At 38.5% G+C, this 23,898-nt stretch overlaps 3 protein-coding genes across 6 annotated transcripts; 2 read left to right on the top strand and 1 right to left on the bottom strand.

Annotated features, from left to right (window-relative positions):
- Positions 1-226: 226 nt before the first annotated feature.
- On the top strand, positions 227-11,587 carry LOC135658549 (probable isoprenylcysteine alpha-carbonyl methylesterase ICME). Of its 2 annotated transcripts, none has more exons than XM_065176128.1 (12): positions 227-554; positions 1,517-1,593; positions 1,763-1,832; positions 1,916-1,996; positions 2,105-2,179; positions 2,297-2,398; positions 5,798-5,935; positions 7,527-7,592; positions 7,706-7,849; positions 8,627-8,717; positions 10,659-10,842; positions 11,292-11,587. In XM_065176128.1, exons 1-11 carry the CDS (start codon positions 235-237, stop codon positions 10,818-10,820), a joined length of 1,326 nt encoding a protein of 441 aa, XP_065032200.1. In that variant the 5' UTR covers positions 227-234; the 3' UTR covers positions 10,821-10,842; positions 11,292-11,587. The 2 variants fall into 2 exon arrangements, with proteins under 2 accessions (XP_065032200.1, XP_065032199.1); XM_065176127.1 differs by having other exon boundaries at positions 11,211-11,587.
- A 1,185-nt stretch (positions 11,588-12,772) lies between these two features.
- On the bottom strand, positions 12,773-17,464 carry LOC135658575 (probable histone chaperone ASF1A). The gene is made up of 3 exons (XM_065176129.1): positions 17,091-17,464; positions 13,298-13,413; positions 12,773-13,206 (listed from the first exon to the last, which is right to left on the bottom strand). Exons 1-3 carry the CDS (start codon positions 17,197-17,199, stop codon positions 12,868-12,870), a joined length of 564 nt encoding a protein of 187 aa, XP_065032201.1. The 5' UTR covers positions 17,200-17,464; the 3' UTR covers positions 12,773-12,867.
- A 231-nt stretch (positions 17,465-17,695) lies between these two features.
- On the top strand, positions 17,696-19,434 carry LOC103968765 (anaphase-promoting complex subunit 11). Of its 3 annotated transcripts, none has more exons than XM_009382111.3 (2): positions 17,696-17,836; positions 18,915-19,434. In XM_009382111.3, the coding sequence occupies exon 2, from the start codon at positions 18,923-18,925 to the stop codon at positions 19,175-19,177; it is 255 nt and encodes an 84-aa protein (XP_009380386.1). In that variant the 5' UTR covers positions 17,696-17,836; positions 18,915-18,922; the 3' UTR covers positions 19,178-19,434. The 3 variants fall into 3 exon arrangements, with proteins under 3 accessions (XP_009380386.1, XP_018679252.1, XP_065032198.1); XM_018823707.2 differs by having other exon boundaries at positions 17,701-17,928; XM_065176126.1 differs by having other exon boundaries at positions 17,701-17,971.
- Positions 19,435-23,898: the final 4,464 nt, after the last annotated feature.

Raw genomic sequence — 23,898 nt, 5'->3', positions numbered from 1 at the left:
CCCAAGACAACTGTCTTACCCGTCTGTCTGTTTGGTCGGTAAGACTTAATTATAAGAATCTTTATATTAATAGATAATTTTTTTAAATATTTATCACATAAAATTCTCAAATTCTTGACCAGTGAATCTGATAAATATTATTGTTGGATCAAAATTTTATATATTCGGACATTCGTACCATGCCACGTTGCCTATATTCGTAATACGTATCATTGCATACGGGCAATAAGTGTCATGCGTCGAAGAAAAGGAAAGGCCCGGCTTTCTTTGGCCTTCTCAACTTCTTCAAACCGACTCTCTCTCATTCGGCCGTCGGCGATGGAGATCGATCGTCCCGCCACGAATGGAGACGGTGCCGGAGCTGCGGAGGAGATGGATCTGGAAAGGCCATTCCTCCGCCGCAGCTCCTCCGGCAGCCGGAGGAGGAGGACGGCCGGTGAAACCCCGCTGGGCTCTCCATCTCGCCGCCCGTCCTTCCGGCAAGAAATGGGCCACGCCGCTGCGGAAACCTACCTCATTACTCGGCTCACCCTCATCCTCCTCCGATACCTCGGGTACAAATTTTGGGATTTCATTAGTGAGTTTTTTTGTTTGAATTTTTTATTCGTGGGCTCATCCCATAATGTGCCTTTAGTCCTATCCAAGAAAATTGACCCGTAAATTTAATAGGCCCGAGACCCTAAATGTTTGTTCTGTAAAGTATAAACTAACCGATTTATAAGGACGTGATGTATGGATCTCAGTAATTTTCTGCTTTCTTAAACCATGTAGTGCTTGGAGGTCGACTGGTAAGACATTATTAACTTAGATGGATCCTGTTCTTATTTTTTGTACGCTAATTTGCCTCACCCTTTCATGATTACCTGATGGGAAATGCCAGATTCTAGGGTTAGAATTTCCTTCTTGAAATCAATGGATTAAACAGATTTATAATGGAATGGTGCAACATAATGTTGTATATATTCACTCTAATTTGATGGCATATTATTTGGAGTGCCCAAACAACCTACTAGTGTAACCATGAACTGCAATATATAGGTTTCATCTGTTATTATGATTTATGCTACTTGATGATGGACACATGAGCATTAGCAGAGTCTCATCGCCAAAAAAAGGCTGAGTTTTCTAGTAAATGACGAAACCTTATTACAACAGCTTCTATTCATATTGGAGGCAGATGAAAGAACAGCTTCGCTAATTAATCTGCATTTTATTAGCACCCTAAAAATCTTATATAGATATAGTCAGTAAGTTTCTTGATTAAGCTTAACATTTTAAAATTTAAACATTTGGTGATTCTCAATGGTAATGTGTTGTTTTGCAAAACCTGAAGCCTATATTTGGTTGGTTGCAAACATCCAAGGGTTCATTCTTTTACAGTTGCTTAAAATTTCAAATTATTTGTCTACTATTTCTTTTTATACAAAATATCTGCTCTACTTCTCTTCTTCCATCAAATTTTTTAATTGAATTCCAGCTGGAATTTTATAGTCGGTATCTATTCAAATTTGTTCAGGGTTGGTTCTCGGTGGATTACAAAGTTTCTTGCCCTCGGTTTTTATGCTCTCTTACTTATGCCAGGTTTTATACAAGGTGCTCTTCTTACTAAACCTTGCTCTGAAATTCACTTGATGCATGAGATATTTGTATGACCATCTTTTACATTTCTTTTCATGAACAAGTTACAAGTTTGTTACTAATTTACTTGATAGTGTTCATATGTTGGTCTATACAATTAATAATGCCTCTTCTTTCCCTACAGTCGGATATTACTATTTTTTCTCGAATCAGGTGCGCAGAAGTGTAATTTATGGAGAACAACCAAGAAATCGGTAGACAATTGCAAACTGTGTTCCTCTCTAACATGTATTTCTTCTTCTCATTTCTTCTGAACTAAAGGGCTTTCGTTCTGCAGCTTGGATCTGTATTTGCCTATTAATGGCAGCACACCTAAGCCAGTTGTGGCATTTGTAACTGGTGGGGCCTGGATCATTGGGTGAGTGGAGTTACACATGGTTGAGAATGACATAGCACGGGAAATTTTGTAACATAATTTCTGATACATTGTTAACTATTTAATAGGTATCATCTTTTCTTTCTTCAGCTATAAAGCATGGGGTGCTCTGCTAGGGAGACGTTTAGCAGAAAGGGATGTTATAGTTGCATGCATAGACTACAGGTAACGTTGAGGCTCTTCAAAGATAAACTGTAGTTCTACATTTGAGATGATATATGCAGCTTGATCCTGATGGCACCATATTATGTTTCATTCAAGCTTGAGGTTTTCATTTTGTAGAAACTTTCCTCAAGGGACAATAAGTGATATGATAAAAGATGCCTCCCAAGGGATCTCATTTATATGCAACAATATTGTTGACTATGGAGGTGATCCTAACCGGTATGGGTTTTATGTCATGATACTTATTATGCTTGTAAGGGTTGCTAACTGCAAACCATCAAAGATATTTACATTAACTGCTTGATGGAGTTTGGCATGAAGTTTATTTTTTAAGATTGATAGGAAATTCTATGTCAACTTAGTTTCTTGTGTGCCACTATATCAAACCTCTACTTGAGGGTATCAAACAAGGATATTAGCCCCATCAAATAAGAAAGAAGAGTGAAAAGAGGTAATAATATTAGTTATCTACTATATCCAGATCTGGACCATAAATTAACATGTACAAAATTTTAGATTGAATATGGTGAGAAATTGATGATTGAAGATTCATTTAGTTTTGCCCTCCAGTGATTTGTTATGTAGTGCTAACTAGTGCAACTTATCTATAAAGAATTGTTGAACTAAAAATGCTCCTGAATTTTGAATAGCTAAAAGTGAAGGAAAATATATCTACTAATTTTTAATTTAGATCTATAGCTATCTCTTGTTAACATAAGTTTGACTAGTCTTACATGATTCGATGGACTGGTATGATATTATCATTCAATGATATCGTTCGGGCACTCAGCTAGGCCCTCGTGTGAGGTCAGGCGAGGCCCAAATGCCTCAATTCGGGTTCAGGCGAGTGCCTTTAATTGACCGTCACTTAGGCATGCACTTGGGCCGAGGCGCTTGCCTGGCCCAAATTGATTGATTTGGTTCAACCAAGCCAGATAAGCCATTACACACTCCACCTGCCCCCCTCCCGCCCTTTAACCTAATCCACATCTTCATGCACACGTAAGGCAGTCGGATCTCAGCTTCCAATGCATGTGCAAGTCGATGACCATCGTGCATAAGGCGAGTGGCTCTCCAGCGGACCTCCCTTCTTGAAGATGGAGGTACCTTATTATTTTTCCTCTCTCTCTCCTTCACGCTGCATTTCTCCATCCCTCTCGCCCTCCAGTGGTGCCAATTCTCATGCCCCTTGTTGTGTTCTCTCCTCCACCTCCTACGACGATGCATCCCTATCATGGATCTCTCTCACTCATCGCCTCCTCCCTCTCCCGATGGCACTCAATAGCTTCGACGGTCAGTGGCACAACCCCCTTCTTGCTCTCTCTTCCCTCGACCTCCTTCTCTCTCTCTCTCTCTCTTTGCTTCTTCTTTCTCTTCTTCTCCTATTGTAAGCCAGCTCACCTCTCCCACCAAATGATTGTTACTAATTAATAATAGTTAATTATTGTTAATACTAGTTTATGAAATGTGTTATGTATTGAATTTGTCAAGCTAGGTTTATTGGACTTTTGATGTTAATTTTCTTTTTTTTTACTATATTTGGATAATTGAATAATTTAATGATGTATAAATGTTTAAATGAATGTTGTTCAATCTTTTATTAGTGATACTTTGATTATGAAATGATAAGAAATTCATATTTTATCTAATTTTTATCTTGATTATTGCCTTTCTCCTTAATTATATTTTTTATAATGTTTATATTCAGTGATTTCAATAGGCGCTTGGGCGAGGCGAGGCCCGAGCGCCTCGCTTCATTTTCAGGAGGCGCGCTTCAAAGAGGCGTCGCTTGGGCGCTCGTCCGAGCCCAAGCGTCGGGCGCTTTGAGCGAGCGCTCGGGTTAAACTAGGTGACCAAACCAGCGTTTTAGGTCTGGTTCGGTCTTCGGTGCTTTAGTTGGTTCAATCATTGCTGTCGCTCCCACTGCCGTTGCTCGTTGCTACCGCTGCCACTGTCGCCACTCCTGTTGCCACTGCTACCGCTGCCATTGTCGTCGCTCCCAGTGCTCGCTACTATCGCTGCGACTATCGCTGCTCGCCACTCCCGTTCCCGCTGTCACTGCCGTTACCACTACCGTTGCCACTCTCGTTCCCGCTGTCACTGCCGCTACCGCTGCTCATCGCTACCGCTGCCACTATCACCGCTTGTCACTCCCGCTTTCGCTGCTCGCTGCTACTACTGCCATTGCCGCTGCCACTATCGTCGCTCGCCGCTCCCGCTCTTACTATCGCTTTTCACTGCTACCGTTGCCATTGTCACCGCTCGCCTCTCCCGCTCCCGCTGGCATTGCTCGCTATTACCTCTTCTCACATCGACTCGATAGTATACTATTAACAGTAAACTAGTAACAATATTTTTTTATTTATTAGATTAATAATATATTATTTTGATTTTAATATTGCTAATTTTTATTGATTTGAAATTATTGTTATTGTTTTGAATTTTTGTGATTTTTTTAATGTGATATTATGATTTTGTAAGATTTTTTAATTTAATATTATATTTTTGTTTAAATAATTATATTAATTAATTATATTATATATTTTTATATTTTAGCGTCTCGCTTCGCTCAGGCGAGCGCCTAGCGCCTCGGGTGTTTTTGGACCTCGACGCCTTTTGGTGCCAAATGCTTTTTAAATCACTGTTTATATTGGTGAGCGCCTAGGTGTGCACTTAGCACTTCAAATGTTTTAGAGCCTTGACACCTTTCAGCACCTAGTGCCTTTGACAACATTGTCGTTTAATGCTTCGAAAGCTCAAAATCAACTTGAAGGCTACATGTCTTACATAGTGCATACTGCATACTACATAAAAGGATAAGTCTAATGCATGAGACTTTCACCGGTATAGGATCTAGAAAGGTCAAAGGACACAACCTTACCCTATGAATAAAGAAGCTGTATCTGGGACTTATGTTAACCTCATTGAAGTCTTAAGGAAGCAACCTGCTCACCCTCATTTTACATGGTACATAGTTTATGAATTGTCTATTATCAGCCACATTAGCTTCTTTTATTGGTACAAAATGCACATATTGATCTTGATAAAACTTATACCATAGACAGTTCCTATGAGAGGGAGGCAAGCCTATCATGTCCCTAATTCTGTTCAGTGAATGAATAAGCTAGCAGAAGCTATATTTTAGTTATCCTATAATGGGTGTCACTAAGGAAGGAATAGTCGCTGAACCATGCTCTACTAGGCAAATTTGACATGATCATATGACCAACCAATTTGATGTTCAAACTTATAATTTAACCAACTAGTTAATAACTCTAAATTTTTATTGAAAGTATCTGTAGATAAGGAGATTGATTAATAAGTTTTTTTACATAAAGCAATGTAAAAATCAAGTTAATTAAGCTTTTCCATGCTCAGTTCGGTGATTGATCCAACTTAAAATAAATTTATATATTAATGATTAGGACAAATAAGAACTTAGTTGATCAATCTCCTTTCTAGTATTCTTAATCGGATCTTATGTTCTAAGTGTTAAAAGTTGTCTATAGTATATTGTGATTTAATTTGCTTCAGGGCTATTTTTCCATGTGCACTGGATTATATGGCCATCTTGCTGCATCTAATATCTATTTTTCCTATTCATGACTAAAATCATAGGATCCATTTAATGGGACAATCAGCTGGTGCACATATTGCTGCTTGCGCACTTGTTGATCAGGCATTGAGAGAACATCAAGGAGAAAACACTTCTTGGAGCATGTCCCAAATAAAAACTTATTTTGGTTTGTCTGGGGGGCAAGTATTTAAGTATTTGATGTTTTAATTGGTTTCCTATGAAGTTCTTCACATTTTCTTAAGTTTGTTACCATGCAAAATTTGTTTTTCCATTTATATTATGAACATGATGTTTATTGTGCTTCTTTGAGGGTTCTGATGGTTTTTTCTTACTAAAAACTGGCTTCTATATTTTGGCAAGTTCCCCAACTAAATTATATGATATGATGTGTCATCTATGGAATGCTTGGTAGCAGCACGTGCACATTGGTGGCTAAGATATTATAATTTCCATGGTTCAAGTCTGAAGATCACAAGATATACTAGCAAATGAATTTGTCTTAGCCCATAGCCTCATAATCCAGCAGGATGTTCAATTTCTTCATTACAGATCATGATGACACATTATGAAGATATACCGTGTTGCTTATTTCTGCACATTCTCTAGTCAATTATAACATGCATGATTTTTGTCAACCTTAAAAGAACAATAAAAGATGCAATTATAACATGCACATGTTGCTTATTAGCTTTCCTGTATTGTTTTAATTACACCGAATTGCTTTTAGAAATAGCATGTCTTCAATGATTAGTACTTTTGATGCTTTTTTATTTTCTTCCTGGAAATATATTTTGTATATACCATTTAAAATTTTGCAAAGCACATGTTTGCAGTAAATTAATTTTAGCAGTTAAAAAAATGACAACGGTATTGCTTTTTAGAGCTCAATAGAGGAAAAAGATTTACATAGATTTATCCCAAATAGCTGTGACATCGCATCTTATTATTGTTGTAGTAGTTAAACATGGTAGCTGAAGTATATGAAGTTAGATCTATAACCTGATAATAGTTTTACAGTAACAAGTAAAAAATGTAAGCATAATATTGAAGTGGGGGAACTACTATAGAGATGCATTAAAAGTTGTAAAAGAAAAAAAAAAGGTTAAAGGAAGGATATATCCGGACTCTCTAAGGATAATTATTTTCATTAAGTGTGTTTGGCTGCTTCAAAAATCCATCCCAGTGATATACAATGCTTAAATAAAGACTAGTATTGGACACCTTAAATCCAGAGTAAGAAAAAAATTCACAAAATGGAAAATTATCACATTATAGAGAGTTTAAGAGAGTGGGGGCAAGAGCTACATTTCTTTTTTTTTTAAGAAATACATCCAGGAGTCTTTAATTCATAGAATCCTTGGAATTCAATCCAAGAGGTGCCAAGATAAGGAGCACCTACAATAGATATTATTTCCAATTAGAAATTAAAATAATTCAAAATTATAAGTAAAGTACAGTGGTGCATACCCGCTGATGCATAGAACCATATAGACTGTAAGAAAATTCCGTCATGCATTGATGTTATGCTGAGTTCAATTCTCAATAGTTTGGAAGAACTGATTATTCCCTCTTCCATATGCTGGATGTTAAATAACTATTCCCTTGAATTTAAGCTAGGACTATTCTGTTGATAAAAGAGAAAGGTTCGCAAAGTCAAAGACAACTTGATCTCTTGGCTGTTATATTTTTTTAGCTTAAATCCTAAATTGCTTTATCAATTTTATGACTCAATAAAATTGTAAAAAATTGTTCCAAAACTTCAATTGACAGATATAACTTGTTTGACTTGGTCGATCATGTCCATAGACGTGGCCTGTACCGCAGCATCTTTCTCAGGTAATTATTCTACATTCCTTTCGTTGGTCAGTGTTATTTTTTGTGCTCCATCTTTTTCTGAATGTCACTCACATGTAATTATCCCACACAACAATTTAAAACTTCTATCACAGCATAATGGAGGGGGAGCAGTCCTTACAGCGTTTTTCTCCAGAATTGACTGTACAGGACCAAAGTTTTCACCCAGCTATTATCTGCCTGCCTCAGATTATCCTTTTCCATGGAACAGGAGACTATTCAATACCCTCTATTGCCAGGTTGGTCTTGGTGAAACTGTTACGAGAAGGAATAAACACTTGTCAAATGAACAAGATTGCCTCAATTGAAAATGAATTTGAAGCGTCAGATTCCTTCTGAAAATTCTTATCAGTATGGAAACATGAATATCATGGCAACCACAACTAAGGCACAAGAATATCACTTCAACACATCCCAATAGCTCTTCTTCCTACATTTTGTACTACCAAGTCATTTTTTGTGTTTGCATATCAAGTGCTTTGTTTCAGAGACTCTTTGTTTGATTTTTTTGTTTTTTACCAATCAACATGCTAGGTGAATGTGGTAAATTTGTTGGCATCAGGATTTTGTCTATATTTGTGTGATCATTATGACCATTAGAACCATCAAGCTTAAACTAAAGAATTTAAGTCGGCTTTATGGATCTATATACAACATTTAAACTTCACCTCATTTGTTAAGAGCGAGGCTGTTTGAATTCCTTCAAAGCACTATCCATTTTGTTTTAATACATATTGTGTTGTTCAAAATTTGACCTTCGAGACAAACCCAATTTCTCGTCATAATTTTCCATGACAGGTGCTCATTATCATAATTCTCCACATGAGAAGTGAGGTTTCACTAATGCTGCATACATATGGCCTCCATAACAATTATTATAGTTAATTTTATTTATCTTTGGATATGGATTTACCTCTAGAAATGATATTAATTGGTAATCCAACTTTTACTTAATCATGTTACTTGGACTAAAGGTTTTCCATGGGCTTTTATGAGTAACTTACCTAATTTTGCAGTGAAAACTTTGCTACTGCCCTCAGGAGTGTTGGTGCTCAAGTTAAATTAATCTTGTATGAAGGCAAGACACACACTGATTTGTTTTTGCAGGTAAATTCGTGGTAATTGAGCCATTCACTTTTCTATTTTCAATTGCTACTGCCCTCAGGAGTGCAACTTCTGCTATAATCTATTGTCATCTTATGCTTCTCGTCTTTTCTCTTCTATTATTTTTTTTCCCTCTGTTAATTGCAGAATCTATGGGAATTTCCCTCTCTTTTTCCTCCCTCCTCTTACTCCACTGTCTCCTCTTCCAACTTTCTCTTTCTCCTTGTGCTTCTTCCTCCTCGTTGTCTGCTGCCTTCTTCCTTCCGCCTCCATCTTCCTTCTGTATCCCTTCCTCTTCTCCTTCTTCTTTTTCTTTGAGACATCGGCATCATTATGTATTAGTGTACCATGTGTCAGTACACCACCGGTATCCAATCAGTGACTGATACAGGTCTAATTTGTGAAACAATGTTCCTTATTCTGAGTTAATGTGCTTTAACAGCAGTATAACAGTAAATTTAGTCCTAAAAACTCTTCAAAACTCTATCTTATACCTTCTTGAAGTTATTCTGTTTATCCTTGGTTGCTTTACCCATCTCAAGTAGATTTAAACTCCCATGTGGGTGACTTCCATTAAAATTATGGCAGGAAGTATTGCGTTGAATTTGTTGATGTCTCCCTATCTTGTACTACTCGTGTTGAACCATTTATGGAGAGTTCTACTAGTTGTTATTCAGAAGGAATCATTATTGAAAAGATTCTGTTTGCAGGGTTCAGCGAGAACAGAAATAGGGATGTAATATTGATGTTATATTTATGGTTTAGGCATTAGCTTTGTGCAAGTACTTAATATAAATAAATAGAAATAGTCATCTTTCCATCTCCTGTTTTGTCTATTCTTTGTCCTCTTTTTTTTATTTCTTCCTTAATTGCTGCAGCTGCTTGACCTTTATATTCTTCATGATATTTTGCTGTCAAATGGTTTGACCATAGAGTTATGTTTTATAAATTTTCTCTCGAATCCTTTACAATACTGCCGGTCTATTTTCTTGTATACTCTGACTGCAGCTTGCATTTGTGAAAATTAAACTGAATCTGAGATTACAACCTGCTGATTTCTTTTCCTCCAATTTGTTTCCTGTCCTGTATTCACTAGCAATTAATATGCTAAAATTCTTTGTCTTGGCATCCAATGTTTCAGTGAACCAACCTTTGAGTATGTACCAAGTGAGAGGCTCATACCTCTTGTATTTAATTCTGGCATAATACATGTCATTTGATAGGAGGCTTAAATTGCCTAGCTGAAATCTGGACCCTGAAGAGAACTACAAATATTCGAGGACTTTTTGGAGAAGCATGACTTGAGATGACAAAAGAAAAATTAAATTGAATTGAATCTGAGATTGCAGCCTGTTGTTTTCTTTTCCTCCAATTTGTTTACTGTCCTGCATTCACTAGCAATTAATATGCCAAATTCTTGGTCTTGTTATCCATGTTTCAGTGAACCAACCTTTGAGTATGTACCAAGCGAGAGGCCCAGATCTCTTGTATTCAGTTCTGGCATAATACGTGCCATTTGATAGGAGGCTTAAATTGTCTAGCTGAAATCTGGACCCGGAAGAGAACTGCAAATATTCTAGGACTTTCTGGAGAAGCAGGACTTGAGATGACAAAAAAATAATAGAGATCAGGATATTAGTGAATGCTAGAGTGACTTAGGAATGATTTGAAATTGAAGACTTGCCCTACTCATAGGTCAAATTGTGAATCAGAAGAAAAGGAACTCTGCCTAATCAAGTAAAGCAATTAATTGTCTTTTAATTTTTATTACATACCGGAATCATTATGCAGAACCTATGAGCCTTGTATTAATTGCATGGATTCTGTTTCAACGTATTTTTTCTTTTCTGTGAACAAATATAAAACAGGAAGTGATGACTATCTATGTTTCAACTCTAGTTTTAAATTTGCTTTACTTCTAATACCAAAGGCATTCGCTTACAGGATCCTCTAAGAGGTGGTAGAGATGATCTTCTTGAAGATGTAGTTGCCGTCATCCATGCTGGTGATGCAGTTGCGCTTGCAAAAGACACTACAGCACCTAAAGCGCGACGCCTGGTTCCTGAGTGGCAATTGAAGTTGGCTCGTGAAATAAGTCCCTTTTAAGCAGCGATGATGTGATTTCTAGGTGATGATGATTTACAAGAAGTTTCACCAAATCCTGCAATTAATTTAATATCTATGAAAGGGTTTTTTAATCTAAACAGAAAGTTTTACTTCAAAAAATTCTGGATGAGAAATAAAATAACTTTTCTAGTATTCATTGAAGAAGGAACACTGCTATCTTGGTGGATCCTTCAAAATTTTTAGGGGTGATGCCATCTCTCATAAGGCCTGATGGTTGGGATCCATATGTGCCATCTCAGACATCAGGCCCATGAGAGACCACATCCACTAAAATTTTTCGGGGGTGATTAGTGTACCTGTGTTGTGTTCTCCGTAAAGTTACACATGGTGACATTAAAACTGATACTCAGTTCTTTGTTTGTTATGTAGGTAATGATGCAGATGTTTGCATTCTCTGAAGCTCTTTCAGCACATTAAGCACCAAAATAATCTTAACACTAGAATTTGCAGGAGCTTTCAAGTATAGGAACTAAACTGAAGTGGAACATCATTGATGGCACATTAAGACTCCATGGAGAAAGGTAAAGCACGAACTAAGGATGAAGTTTGGACGAATTCTTGGGATGCATTTTGTGATGTTGACATGTGGCGCGATTGGCATAAAACTCTAGTCATAATGTGAAATTGTACGTCTGTTGCCTATTCTCAGACCAAAGTAGAAATATCTTTGACAAATCTTTAAAAAAGTTACTTTGGTCAAACAGAACATCAGAATTCATTCTGCACAATTTTACCCTTTGTTTGAACTGGCTGAATCACAGGCAAGTGTAGTCTGTATTTTGAAATACTTTTTTTTTTGTTCTTCTTTTGCCTTTGTAATAGTTAAATCATGTAGATTACCTTCCAAGCCTACACAAAGCAGATGTACCATTTGAGGCTCCTTTAATGCTTTCAATGGTTAATTCCATATCCAATTTCAGTGACAAAAACTGCAATGGCCATTGCATGGTATATAACAGATAGGCAGTCTCACTGTCTATATAGAATTTCTAATGTTTGTATTATGGCTGTGTTATGTCAAAATTCAGACTATATGCTTGAGTTGTTACATGACACCAGGAAATATGTTATTAAGTGTTGAAATGCATGGATGGCAGTGCACTATTTTGGAGACTCTTATATGATGCAACTCAAGTAGCAAAAAGGTATTGTTATTTTGCAAGTATTTGGCTATTTATCGGACATGCTTTCGTTTGTTTCCTCTTTGATGGATTCAAAATGCTATACTTTTCTTGAGAGGTGAAGTTCTTGGAGATGTTTGTTCCTGAAAAGTACTCGTGTTCGTATGTGTTCAGCCAAGCGTTTGCTTCTGCTTTCAACTAACTGAAATCCCCATTCCTTTTGCAGCTTTGATTTCTCAGTCACCACCTTACCAGTACAGAGTTTGGCTTCCCTTTCCTCGATAAAAGGTTGAAAAATTCTTTACAAGTTAAACTGGCTTTCATGATCTTGTTTTTGTTGTGTATTCCTTCTCCCGAGTCTTTCTTTCTGACATCGCTCAGATACCATCACGCTCTCACAAGCACGCGTGATACGCTGCAGCACGGTGGCAGAATCCAATGTTGGGCAACATTCTTCTCTTTTGGCAGTCGAGCCTTGAGGTACCAATCATCTTTTAAGGTGGGGTGGTGCTTGGATGAATGGTGGAACAAGTGATTGTATTTTGCAGACCACAACAGTACTACAGAAGAAGTCGAGAAAACAAAAAGCTTGGCATGGGCAGCAGATATAAATGACAATTTGTTTTCATTTCCCACTCAAAAATAGAGGGAGCAAAGGCTCACTACTGTATTGCTACAAAGTTCCATCGATAAACCTGCACATTATGGATCAGAGTACAAACCGAGCAGTTTCCTTCCCATCAAATGAAAACACAGCTCCGGCTAAGTACTTAATCTCAGTTCCACCAGCCATCCAGGTCAGGCACAGTATTCGGATCAAAGAGCAAATTATATTAGCCAAATTGGCAACACCTTGGAGAAGTTACCGTTCTACAGATGACATCGATAAAACGCACAAGCACCAGCTAACACTTGGAGTTTTGGATGGACCGTGGATCATCATCTGTATGACTTTCGGGTGAGACTGGTGGCTGCTGTTGCTGCCCTCCGTTCTCGCTGGGGTCGGGATGAAAGCTGATTGGGAATTTTGTGACACGAGGCTTGTCGGCCAAGATGTTCCGCTGGACTCTATCAACCAAAACCCTTGGAGGAGGTTCTTCTCTGAGCTGCTCATCGTCATAGTCATTGTTCACATAGTAGCCGACTCTGAGGAACTCCTGCCCCAGATACGAGCAAGTTAACAGTAGCACTGTGACGCCTATGATGTCTTCTTCACGGATCTTGGTTGGATCTGGTGGATCTGCCTGAAAGTTAAAAAAGGGAGGAGCAAGTCACTTTATGAGATCATGTGTATAAACCATTTTTATATCTTGGTTCAGATTTCTCTGACATTGCCTGGAAAACGAAGCGATAATTCCCAACATTGACAGGACCAACAAGCACACTCTCGAGGAGCTGGTCATAAGTTTCATCTTCTGCTGAACCAACATATATGAGTTTCCATTCCAAATCTGAAGAGTTGAGCACAAAAATAATTGTTAATGCCGATACTAAGAAACAAAAAAAGGCCATGAGCAAAATTACCATAAAATTAAATATTCCAGTTTGTGTTTGCCTCCTTAAGAAGGTGCCTATTAATGCAGCACAAGCATTCCAAACAACAAAAATGAAAATACGGAAGAACCTAGTCCAGGAAAGCTTTATCCGACACATATCATGATGTTAAACCCTGTGTTCATATATGAAAAGACATTTGGATGTCCATGTTCTATAGCAATCAGCAGTGGAGAAATGAGGAGGATAATGATATTTCCTGAACTCCATATTTTTCACTTAAATCCATCCTTGTTGTAAAGTTGTTCTGAATTGACAGTGTAAACAAACCTTGTTTGTGTGCACTTTTGGATGATTGAAGATACTACGAAAAAATAGTCCAAATGGTAAAGAAATTACCTTCAGACGTAATAATTCAGATGGCTGCTAAAGATAAAGGAAGGTACATGCGATGATCTTCCATTACTTCAGAAATATAGTAAACTCTCATTTCTTGAATGGCCATTGTTATTTTTCTGTGCATGTCTGCTAAAGGTGAAATTACATGTCCTACTGACTCAGTTTGAATAAGAGTTCATCACATAATAGCACCCATATATTAACTGCTTGAGTTATTGCTGATAAGTGTAAAGTATTAGAAAATTTCAACATAGCTCCTGCCCCCATACTCTTTAGCTATAACAATCCAACTTTAAGCCTAATAATTATAACATAAGCATTTAGCACAAATATGGACTTTTAGACCTTACCCACAATATGGGCAGAGATCTACACATGACTAATGTTGTCAAAGGCGCTACATGCTGAAAGACACCAAGGTTCAAAAATGTTTGAGGTAATAGGCGCTCGACCAAGCAATGCGCTCGCTAATATAAAATTGATAAAAAGATTATAATTAAAAAAGTCAACCATTAAAATAAAAATAGACAAAATATGAGTTTTATATAATTTCATATTCAAATTATCACCACTAAATATCAAATTATATTCATTTAACCATCTACAAATTATTAAAATGCTAAATTTTCTGAATCTAATAATAATAATAAAAGATTAATATCAAAATTAACATTATGCAAAACTATAGCAAGAATTAACAATTCAAAATTCTAGTAGTCGCAAATACAGTAATCAACACTATTCATAAACTTGTATTCTTAAGAATTAACTATTATAAATAAAAAAATAATTTTGCAAAGGAGAGGGGTGAGAATAGGAGCAGGTCGATTGGAACTAGGGAAGGCAAGGAAAGAAGGTTGATGGCAATGGAAGGAGTCATGTTACACCGTCGCCACAGGGAGAATACTAGTCACTAGTCATTCGAAGAGGGAAGAGGGAGGGGGTTTAGGAGAGCATTGCAGTTGGGAGGGGAAGAGGGAGGAAAGAGGAAGGAGAGGGGGCTATGGTCTGGGAGCAGAGAGAGGAACTATCAAGGAGGAGGATGCTGTCGGGGAAGGAGGGGAGCTACAATAAAGGGCGCATGGGGGTGGTGGGGGGGGTGGAGGGGGAGAGGGTGGGAAGACGCTAGCAAACTCCAACACGGGGGGTGAGGGGGCTGCAACAAAGGCTGGCGGATGCCAATGCGAGGGGCTGTAATAGAAGGGGAAAGAGGGAGGGAAAGGTGCTGGCGAACGCCAACATAGGGGGCTATGACGAAGGGGGGAAGATGTTGGCGACTATGGTAGAGGGAACAGGGTGCTGTCATGATTTAGGGGGTGCAACCACAGAGGAGGAAGAGGAGAGAGAGATACTGAGGAAGACACCACTGGCGCCATTCACCATTGGAGAGGAAGACGCAACATTGTCATTCACTGATGAATTGGAAAACACCACAATAGTTGATCATTGGAGAGGAAGACACCAATGCGATTAGGGCTCGTACGTGTGTGCACGGGGGTTTTAGGATTGGATGATCTGGTTCAATCGAACTAGAACCAATGAGAATTAAGCTCGACTCAAGCTTGACCCAAGCCTGATTTGAAACAAGCAAGCGCCTAGTCTGCCCAACGCCTAAGCCCAAGGCCGCACCTAGTTGAAGGTGCCCACCTAGACTAGTTTCGAGGCCTTCAAGCGTCACCTCACCTCGCTTGGAAGCGTAGGTGAGCGCCCAATGGCTTCCCTACGCGACCATGCATAATTTCACCCAGAGGCTAAAGAATTGTCTTGGTCCAAAAGTTCCACCAATATTAAGTATAACAAGAGGAATAAGTTCAAACTCCTTATTTTTCCATGGTGAATCTCAAAGTAGAACAAAATGAGTCTTACATAATATTCCTAACCCAATAATCCCTAAAATGTCCCTAAGCCCTAAACTCATAAAGACTCCTAGAACTTACCTAACTCCTTGCAATCTATAAATAATGTTGACTGACACCTTAATGAATACACATAAAATCTTTTCAACAAGTAAAACTTCAACTTTCTTTGATATTTCTTAATCCCCTGCAATGATCTCAGCAAAATCCTAATCTAGTGTCTGCTAATCTGCTTCAGTTTTGTGTCAGTAGTCTCATATGTTAGTTGGAAAATGTAAAGGGCTGATAATAGCTGCATGACTCCAACTGTGGGATACACCATAACCTTCTAAACAACGTACACAAAAGTATGCACTGCTGTATAAGCATTCTGAGACTAACAAACTTTCATTGCTCTTACTTGTTATTTAATATATTTGAAATTTGTGTCATGAGCAATCTAAATGTATTTAAGAAGATATATATTTGCATTATGTCGATAACTTGGACTGCATCGAACAAAAATAAATAAGAAACTCTAAATGGATGCTTTAAAGACACAATGATAAGATACAATTTAAACTATTTTGTTTAGTGGTTATAGCTTAAAGTTATTCAAAGTATAGTATCCCACAAGCACAAAAACCTAGTGGATTTCTAGGTATAATTTTGATAATCTTGAAAATGTGATTGAAAGGACATATTCTCATATCATAACATCATCCTGTGAGCTTAGTTATGAATATAAAGAAGTCAAAAATGATACATGCCTTTGTTCTACGCATCTCGGCAGCACAATATTATGCTAAACTAAAACATTTACCAGGCACATATAACCTGCTAGTATTCCACAAGAGGTATTGTGTCATGATCTAAGGAGTTGGCACACAGCCATAACATTAAATATCTTGTATATCGATAGACTTAAGCTCGTTAAATTTGACTATAACATCTCAAATAAGTCCCAAGAAAACTTCCTAAAATATGTCACCGTCACCACTCCTCACCCTGCTTTCATACGTTACATTGATAAACTAGTGCTAATCCTACAAAAAGAACAATGTTATTGACGGGAATAAGACATCTACAAGTATCTCGATTCCCTCAATAAATTCAACAAGCTTCTACTCCCTCTTCTTCTCCATTTCCATGTTCCGTATCATCTAAAGCTCAAATTTCAGCCACCACGCCATAATGTTGTTTCATGGACAACCCTTCCTACAAACCATAATCACCTTTCACTTTGATTCCATAACAAGAAGAAAAGAATAGAAAATGAAACCAAGCCATGATAAACAACAGTGTAACACGAACAGAAGCATCAAAGGAAAGACGCACAACGAAACCCACGAAAGGCGGGACTTTTTCTTAAAGTTGTAAGTTTTGGTCGAGAAATATACCATCTTCCAGTGGAATCAAGCACTCGTACGAGATCTCGAACTGGAACGGGCTGAGGAACGCCGTGGGATTATCCAACACCGTAACATTCGTTATATTCACCGCACTCATGGTCGCAAAATCCGAATATTTCCAGTGCCACCGCCGCCGCCGCCGCCGCCAATGGATCGAACCGAAACCCTAGAAACAGAAGGATTCCCTCAAGTCCCCTTCGTTCATACCTCAACAGTACCCTAAATCGGCGACGGATCGGAGAAGAGGGGACCGGAAGCTCTCAAATGGATAGGGAAAGTATCCAAATCGAACGGGTTTTGGGTTATCGCCCGCTCGAATTAAAATGCGTTCGAGATTTCGCGTCCCGCTGAGAAGCGATGCTCCGTATCATTATCATAGTTTTCTCTATTATATTATATTTTCTGGAAATAACATATATTTATTCCATTAATATTCAAAACTCTATTCATCAAAATCGAATCGAACATCGTGGCTCGAACCAGTAATAGATTTGATCAGATCATGGCTCGGTCCACTTTGGTTTGGTCGAACCGAAAAACTAATTGATTTGACCAGATCAAATGCTAAAAGCCAATTCATTTGATCAGATCATGTCAAGTCATAGTAACCCCGTCACCCTTCTCTGTCTCCAAACCCTAATCCCCGAACGTCTCCTCCTCCTCCTCCCAGTCGGGTGAAAGGCGGCCGACGACCGACGACCGGCGTTCGTGCGCAAGGCGGCCACTTCCCCTCAGTGCGTCTCTCTCTCTCTCTCTGCTGGCGGTGCAGCATCCCTCTCTCTTCTCTCTCCCCCGGCGGTGCAGTCCCCCTCTCTCTCCCCCGACGGTGCAGCAAACCTCTCTTTCCTCTCCCTCTCCCTCTCCTCGCGGTGCAGTCTCTCTCTCTCTCTCTCTCTCTCTCTCTCTCTCTCTCTCTCTCTCTCTCTCTCTACTCAGGGTAGGATGAGATTTGCAAATACGCTCTTCAATGATATTTCATAAAACAAGATTAGGTAATTTGTGGATCTAATGGCAAGATTTAGAGGCCTTATAGATAGATAACTTTTGATTGATCCCATCTCAGGTGTGCAGCCTTCGTCAAAATGAACTACAAGTCAAACAAAAACAGGGAAGAGCTTTGAGAATCAATTTATTTTTTTAGTTGTTTAGTGAGCCTGGAGAGCAGTACATGGTCCAATTTCTTTTTGTCTCTTGATGTTAAATGAAGCCTTCACATGTTAAACTTCATGAATGACTTGTAGTTTTTAGCTCGATGAAAACATATAAATCCTTTCTGTTTCAAAATAGATGCAATCACTAAGAACTGCCTATTTGCTTATTCTTGTGAGAGTTCTGTGGAAGAATCTTTTATTTCTTAAGAAAGGTTTCATAAGCTGATGGCAAATGCACTTGTTAAAGATCCTACTAGAGTGAAGATGTTCTTGAATGTTGGGGGCAGGTGCTTCTAATAGTATTGTTTGAAGTATCATCACTGCCCTTTCTGCTGTTGATCTTGTTAGGTTTCCTTCACTATATTTTGCAGATGCTACCATTGTTTTCATTTCTGAAGTTGTTTGAGTAGTCTAGATATACTTATAGTAATATGTTATGGTGGCTGATTTGATTCTCGACACGAGGTTATTGATTCAAATTTTTGCAGTTATATCTTGCATTTAACATAAGGTATACAAGATTATGTTTCTGTTTTTCGTATACAATGTGTTGGAGCCATTTTGGTTCTCAGGAAAGCTGCTTAGAATCATCTTTATATTGCACTCTATCGATACGCTTTGAATAAGCAAAAGCTAAAATGACCGTGGTTTTCTTCCTCAGTAAACCTGATGAAGGTCAAAATACTGAAGTGGCATGCTGTGGCTTCGTGGACATGGGATGCTCAGGATGAAACATGCGGGATCTGCAGAATGGCGTTTGATGGTTGCTGCCCAGACTGTAAATTCCCGGGTGACGATTGCCCACTGATCTGGGGTGCCTGTAATCATGCTTTCCATCTGCATTGTATTCTCAAATGGGTTAACTCGCAGACCCCTCAGCCGCATTGCCCTATGTGTCGCAGGGAGTGGCAGTTTAAAGCTTAATCCTCATCTTAGTTCATAGGATCAGTTGTTTGTGGATTGTTCTGAGGTTGCATTGCCGCTCCGCCAAGAGACATCCTTGGTACTCGAGGTTTTGGGAGTTGTCCCTGATGTTTCTTCTGAACTTGAATCATCAATCAACGTGTTATGTTAGTTTGTAGTAAGGCAATATTTCTGAAGCTTTCTGTGAGGAACTTGTAATATGTGACTATGGTGTACTGTTCCAGCATTATTGATAGAAGGGAGACCTTTTAGCTCTATGAGAAACGCTTACTCTCTTCTGCATTCTTTCCATCTTACTCAATTCTCTCTATTATGTCATTGCTTATATTCTTTGATCCTTCATCTTTGTCTAAGCAAGGTTGTAACTCTTGTCTGCAGGGAATTTAAGTGGAAGAAATGAGGGTCATCGATCAGAAGAACTTCTTTTCACAGAAAGAAGCTAATGCAAGGGCTTGTGTATCCAAATCGGCATTGTGAGAACAGCAGGTGTGTAATGGTTTGGTGTTCAAGATTCAAACTGTTCTCTTGCTTGATCTATCTGTTTCCTTTTGGTGAATGATCGAATCCCTTTTTGTGATGATCTTCCTAGTTCACCCAAAAAAAGAAAGTTCAGCAAAGAGAAAATTAAGAATTTGAAAATACTACAATAATATGTTATTTTTAGGGTTAGAAATTTAACATTTCAAGCCAAAAAAAAGGGGGAAAAGAGGAAAACTTTGGCAATTGCCAATTGCCTAATGATTATGACTACCATCTAAGCTTGTTTTGTAATTTTATTTATTATTATTAGTTGTTTATTTGTTCTTACTTGGAAGTCCATTTGCATCAGCACTGGCGTCATCATGGTGAGCTTCTCGATAACAAAGTGCCAATGTGTGCGACGCTGTACGAGTAAAAGAACCCGTCGCAACATAAAACAAATCTGTATGGAGCAAATTGATCGTTTTCTCATCGAATCCAACGCGGATGCATCTACCTACGGCGATCAGGACAATAACCGGTAATGGTAAACCCAGCAGACTGCATATGAATCAAAGTCACAAGCAATGCAAATGCAATCAAAAGAATTTTATTACCAGTAATTTTATCATTACTATCTTCGTTATTAATATCATTATCATTACCATTATTATTATTTGTTATATATCCTCCACGTGATGTACAAGAATGAGACAAAAAATACTTTTATTGGTTCGTTCGCTTAGTATGGGTTCTCTTCATCATTATCATCTACATAGAAAAAAAATATCAAATTGAGATTGTTAAATATAGTTAAAAGCTATCTCTCATGATGGTAGGGAGTATATCATCATATAATCAACACATAATCATTACGTGGAGTCATGGGGGGAAGAGATCCAAGTCACTTTGAGTCATCTACTCGCATGGATAAGAGTCCAAAGTAGGTTCAAGGTAGGCAGCATAAGGTTGTCCCCCCCCCGTTGTCGCCCATATGAACAAGAGGCCAAGAGAGGACCATTGGAGGCGATTAAAGGTTACCTCGTAGAATATTTCATATTCCATCTTTTTATAACTAAGTATAAAAGCTCGTCTTCAACACGATGAGTAAGGGGTTAACTTTTTTTTTTAGTACTTGTATTTGTACTCATAGACCTCAAATTACTAACTTGTGTGACAAAGGAATCGGGTCTAAAAATCTCTTTTGACCTCAGTCTTTGTGTAACTGGCACCTCGAGAGTTTAGTGTTTTCATCTCGGAAGCACCTTGGGCAACCATATGTATACAGGTTCAGACTACATTGGGCTGATCTGGGCATCAATAACACCTTCCTGTAACATTTTTTGTGCTAGAAAGAGCACTCAATGTCATAGGAACAACCACCTGTCAATCCTCTCAATGAACGCTCAAACAAAAAAGCTTTGCCTCCGACTCACAGTACTTTCACCCAAGTCGATTAACAACCATCCTCTCCACACACTGGAGAATCCACCTCGATGCAAACTCAAATGCGTACTAGCGCCTATTCAACAATTTGGGTCTTTCACCTCCAGGGACAGCATTGGGCCACCTCTTTATCCCTGTTGAGGTGTTTTTAAACCTAACTTAGTAAGCACATATAATAACAAGCATGAGACAAGCCGCCGCTCTGATTTTGGCCCAATAGGCAACTCCACCAACTCAGTCATAATCCTCGACTCCATCACTATCGGCACTTGCCGAGATTTCCCAATATAGTGTTGATATCTCAAGAGTGCTTGAGGCCCATCGAATCGTCAGTCGAGGGGGTACTTTGATCATCGATCATGAAATTCAACAGATCATACCACTTTCACTCTTCCTCGCCTGAATTTAAAACTCAATCAACGGACTCGATGAAGGATTCCCTATGGATCTAACTACAGTAGATAGACCGAAATTTGAAGGAGATGCATCTATAGTTCCAACAATTAAAATGGGAGACGTTGGTCGACCCTACCTTAGGTCAGTTGTCATTCACCTAGAAAATCAAGGAGGAAGCGATTCTAACAAACTTTCATCTCACATGCTTGAAGCAGTCAATGGTAGCATTGACTCGATGGAGCATATTATAGCGTTCTATGCCCAGATACCATTATATGACACCTTGGACACCCTAAAGTATCATGCCTTCTCGATTAGGTTAAGAGGCTTAGCATGATAATTGTACGCTCTCTTGAAGTTATTTTCTATATGCTCCTTTGCCCAGTTGGTGAGGGAGTTCGAACTTCATATCCTCGAGAACTTATGCCCTTGGCCTTTAAGCGACAACACTCCTCAAACTCAAGTGGAGGGAAGAAGAAACACTCGTAGACTTAGTTTATATGCTTAGTTGATATGTTAGAAGTAGAAAATCATGACACCAAAGAATGTCACAATATAAAATAGTAGATTGAAGAGCTTATATTGTCACAAACTTAGCTGGTTCTGCCTAAGTCATGTGATACCCTTGCGTGTCCGTCCGTAAAAGGTCAACCTCCTCGAAACCTCTTAGGGTCTCTTAAAGACTTACAAAAGATAAAATAGGTTAGAGAAAGCGTTTAACTTAGGATCCACAAGCAATCATTTCAGTAAACACTTGATAAACAATGCAAATTGCAAACATGAACTTCACAAGAACTGAACAATCGCATGACAAAAGGTCCAAGAAGGTCCACCACAAACCAAAATCTCCACAAGTGCCCATATGACACAATCTTCATTTACAAGCCTAAAACAGCCACTAAAGGTAACAAAAATGGGGTTGTCAAGCCTATTGTCAGTCCTTTATATATAGTGCAAAACATAAACAAAAATGAAAGACATAAACATACATGAGTATTACATCGAACACCCTCTTTATAGTTTTATCCATGATATTCTCCTCCACTTATTCCTTTGACGTCCTCGTCGAAGCCTTTGCGAACATTGCATCTTCTCGCCTTTGCTGAATCTTCAATCTTCTACTCCAACTACACCATGCCTCTTGGCTCCCAACTACTCTCCACCATTATTGTTGAGTAATCCAACTTTGATTCGCTATACTACTTCAACTTGTCAATAACTCTGACTCTAGTATGAGATCGACTGAGTTATGTTAATCCTTGTTAGATGAACGAAAAGGTCATCCTTGTTATGCCCTAGTCTCTTAAATGTCTCATGTCGCTTGAACTGGATAGATGCATGTTAGAGCTTTAACGAATATCGCATCACAAACTTTAAAGTTTTTGGGGCCTTTCCTCTATAAAATTCGTCCATCCATTCTTTTTCCATTTAGTTATCACTTCCAAGTAGGTTCGTATCACTTTCATTTCGATTGACATTCTGTTGAAAATTGAAGCGAATAGTCTATTCTGAATAGTATCGATCATCATTGGTGAGGATTTGATAACTATTTGTCTCCCACTAAGTTTCTTCAAAGGGTCTCTAAACCTGTGCAGAGCTCCTCTACTAGATAAATAGGAGAACTGGGATACTCGATTTCGTTCATTCTCTTAAAAGTTGAGAAGGTAAAGGTTACTTAACTTCGCTTGCCTCCTCGAGGGTTGTACTATATGCATGAAGTTGATTACTAGCCTTCACCTACTCTTTGCTCACACTTCCAAAGCACTCGAAGCGTTTACACTCCTTGCGTTGAGTTAACTATTCTGATTTTCTTTCTTATTACCATCAAATTTCTAGAATGCAAGAAGTTTTGCTCAAAAAGAGCAAAATTTCACCCCAACTTGCAGTAAGTCTTTGATAGTTTTGATTGCCTCTGGGATTGTACCATCTTCTATATCATTTCTGTCGCCTACTCCTCTGATTAGAAAAGGTATAGCACCACGTACTGCATATTTCATTCCTTTGTTAAGCACTCTTGTATCGACCCGTAGTCCTTCACTTTCGGCTATTTTGACGAGAAGCTCATTGATACTGGTCTTACAAAATTTCTTAGCCACTGCCCTTCAACCTTGCCTCCGTACTTGGAGTTTGCCTTAGTATTCTCCTTGGTACTTGGAGTTTGCCTCTGTATTCTCCATCTCCTCGGCCCTTTCATGACTAACGCTCTCTCTTTATAAGTGTAAGGGATCAATGACTCCATGAAAGTCTTGCCTCTATGATACAATGACATTGTTATGCCCATGAAATTACTATCATTTGCCTCGCATTTGCATCTCTTTCTTCATGATCGGTAGATCTGCCTCTATAGTACTATGACACTCCAAGTCCACCTCTAGTCTAACTAACTCTTGTTTTAGGTAGTTAAGTCACTTTGGACTCGT

Source organism: Musa acuminata, chromosome BXJ1-4 (genome assembly GCF_036884655.1).
Source record: "Musa acuminata AAA Group cultivar baxijiao chromosome BXJ1-4, Cavendish_Baxijiao_AAA, whole genome shotgun sequence".
Taxonomy (NCBI): domain Eukaryota; kingdom Viridiplantae; phylum Streptophyta; class Magnoliopsida; order Zingiberales; family Musaceae; genus Musa; species Musa acuminata.
Note: the sequence above shows the minus strand (reverse complement) of the source record. Positions and strands in the feature narration are given on the sequence as shown.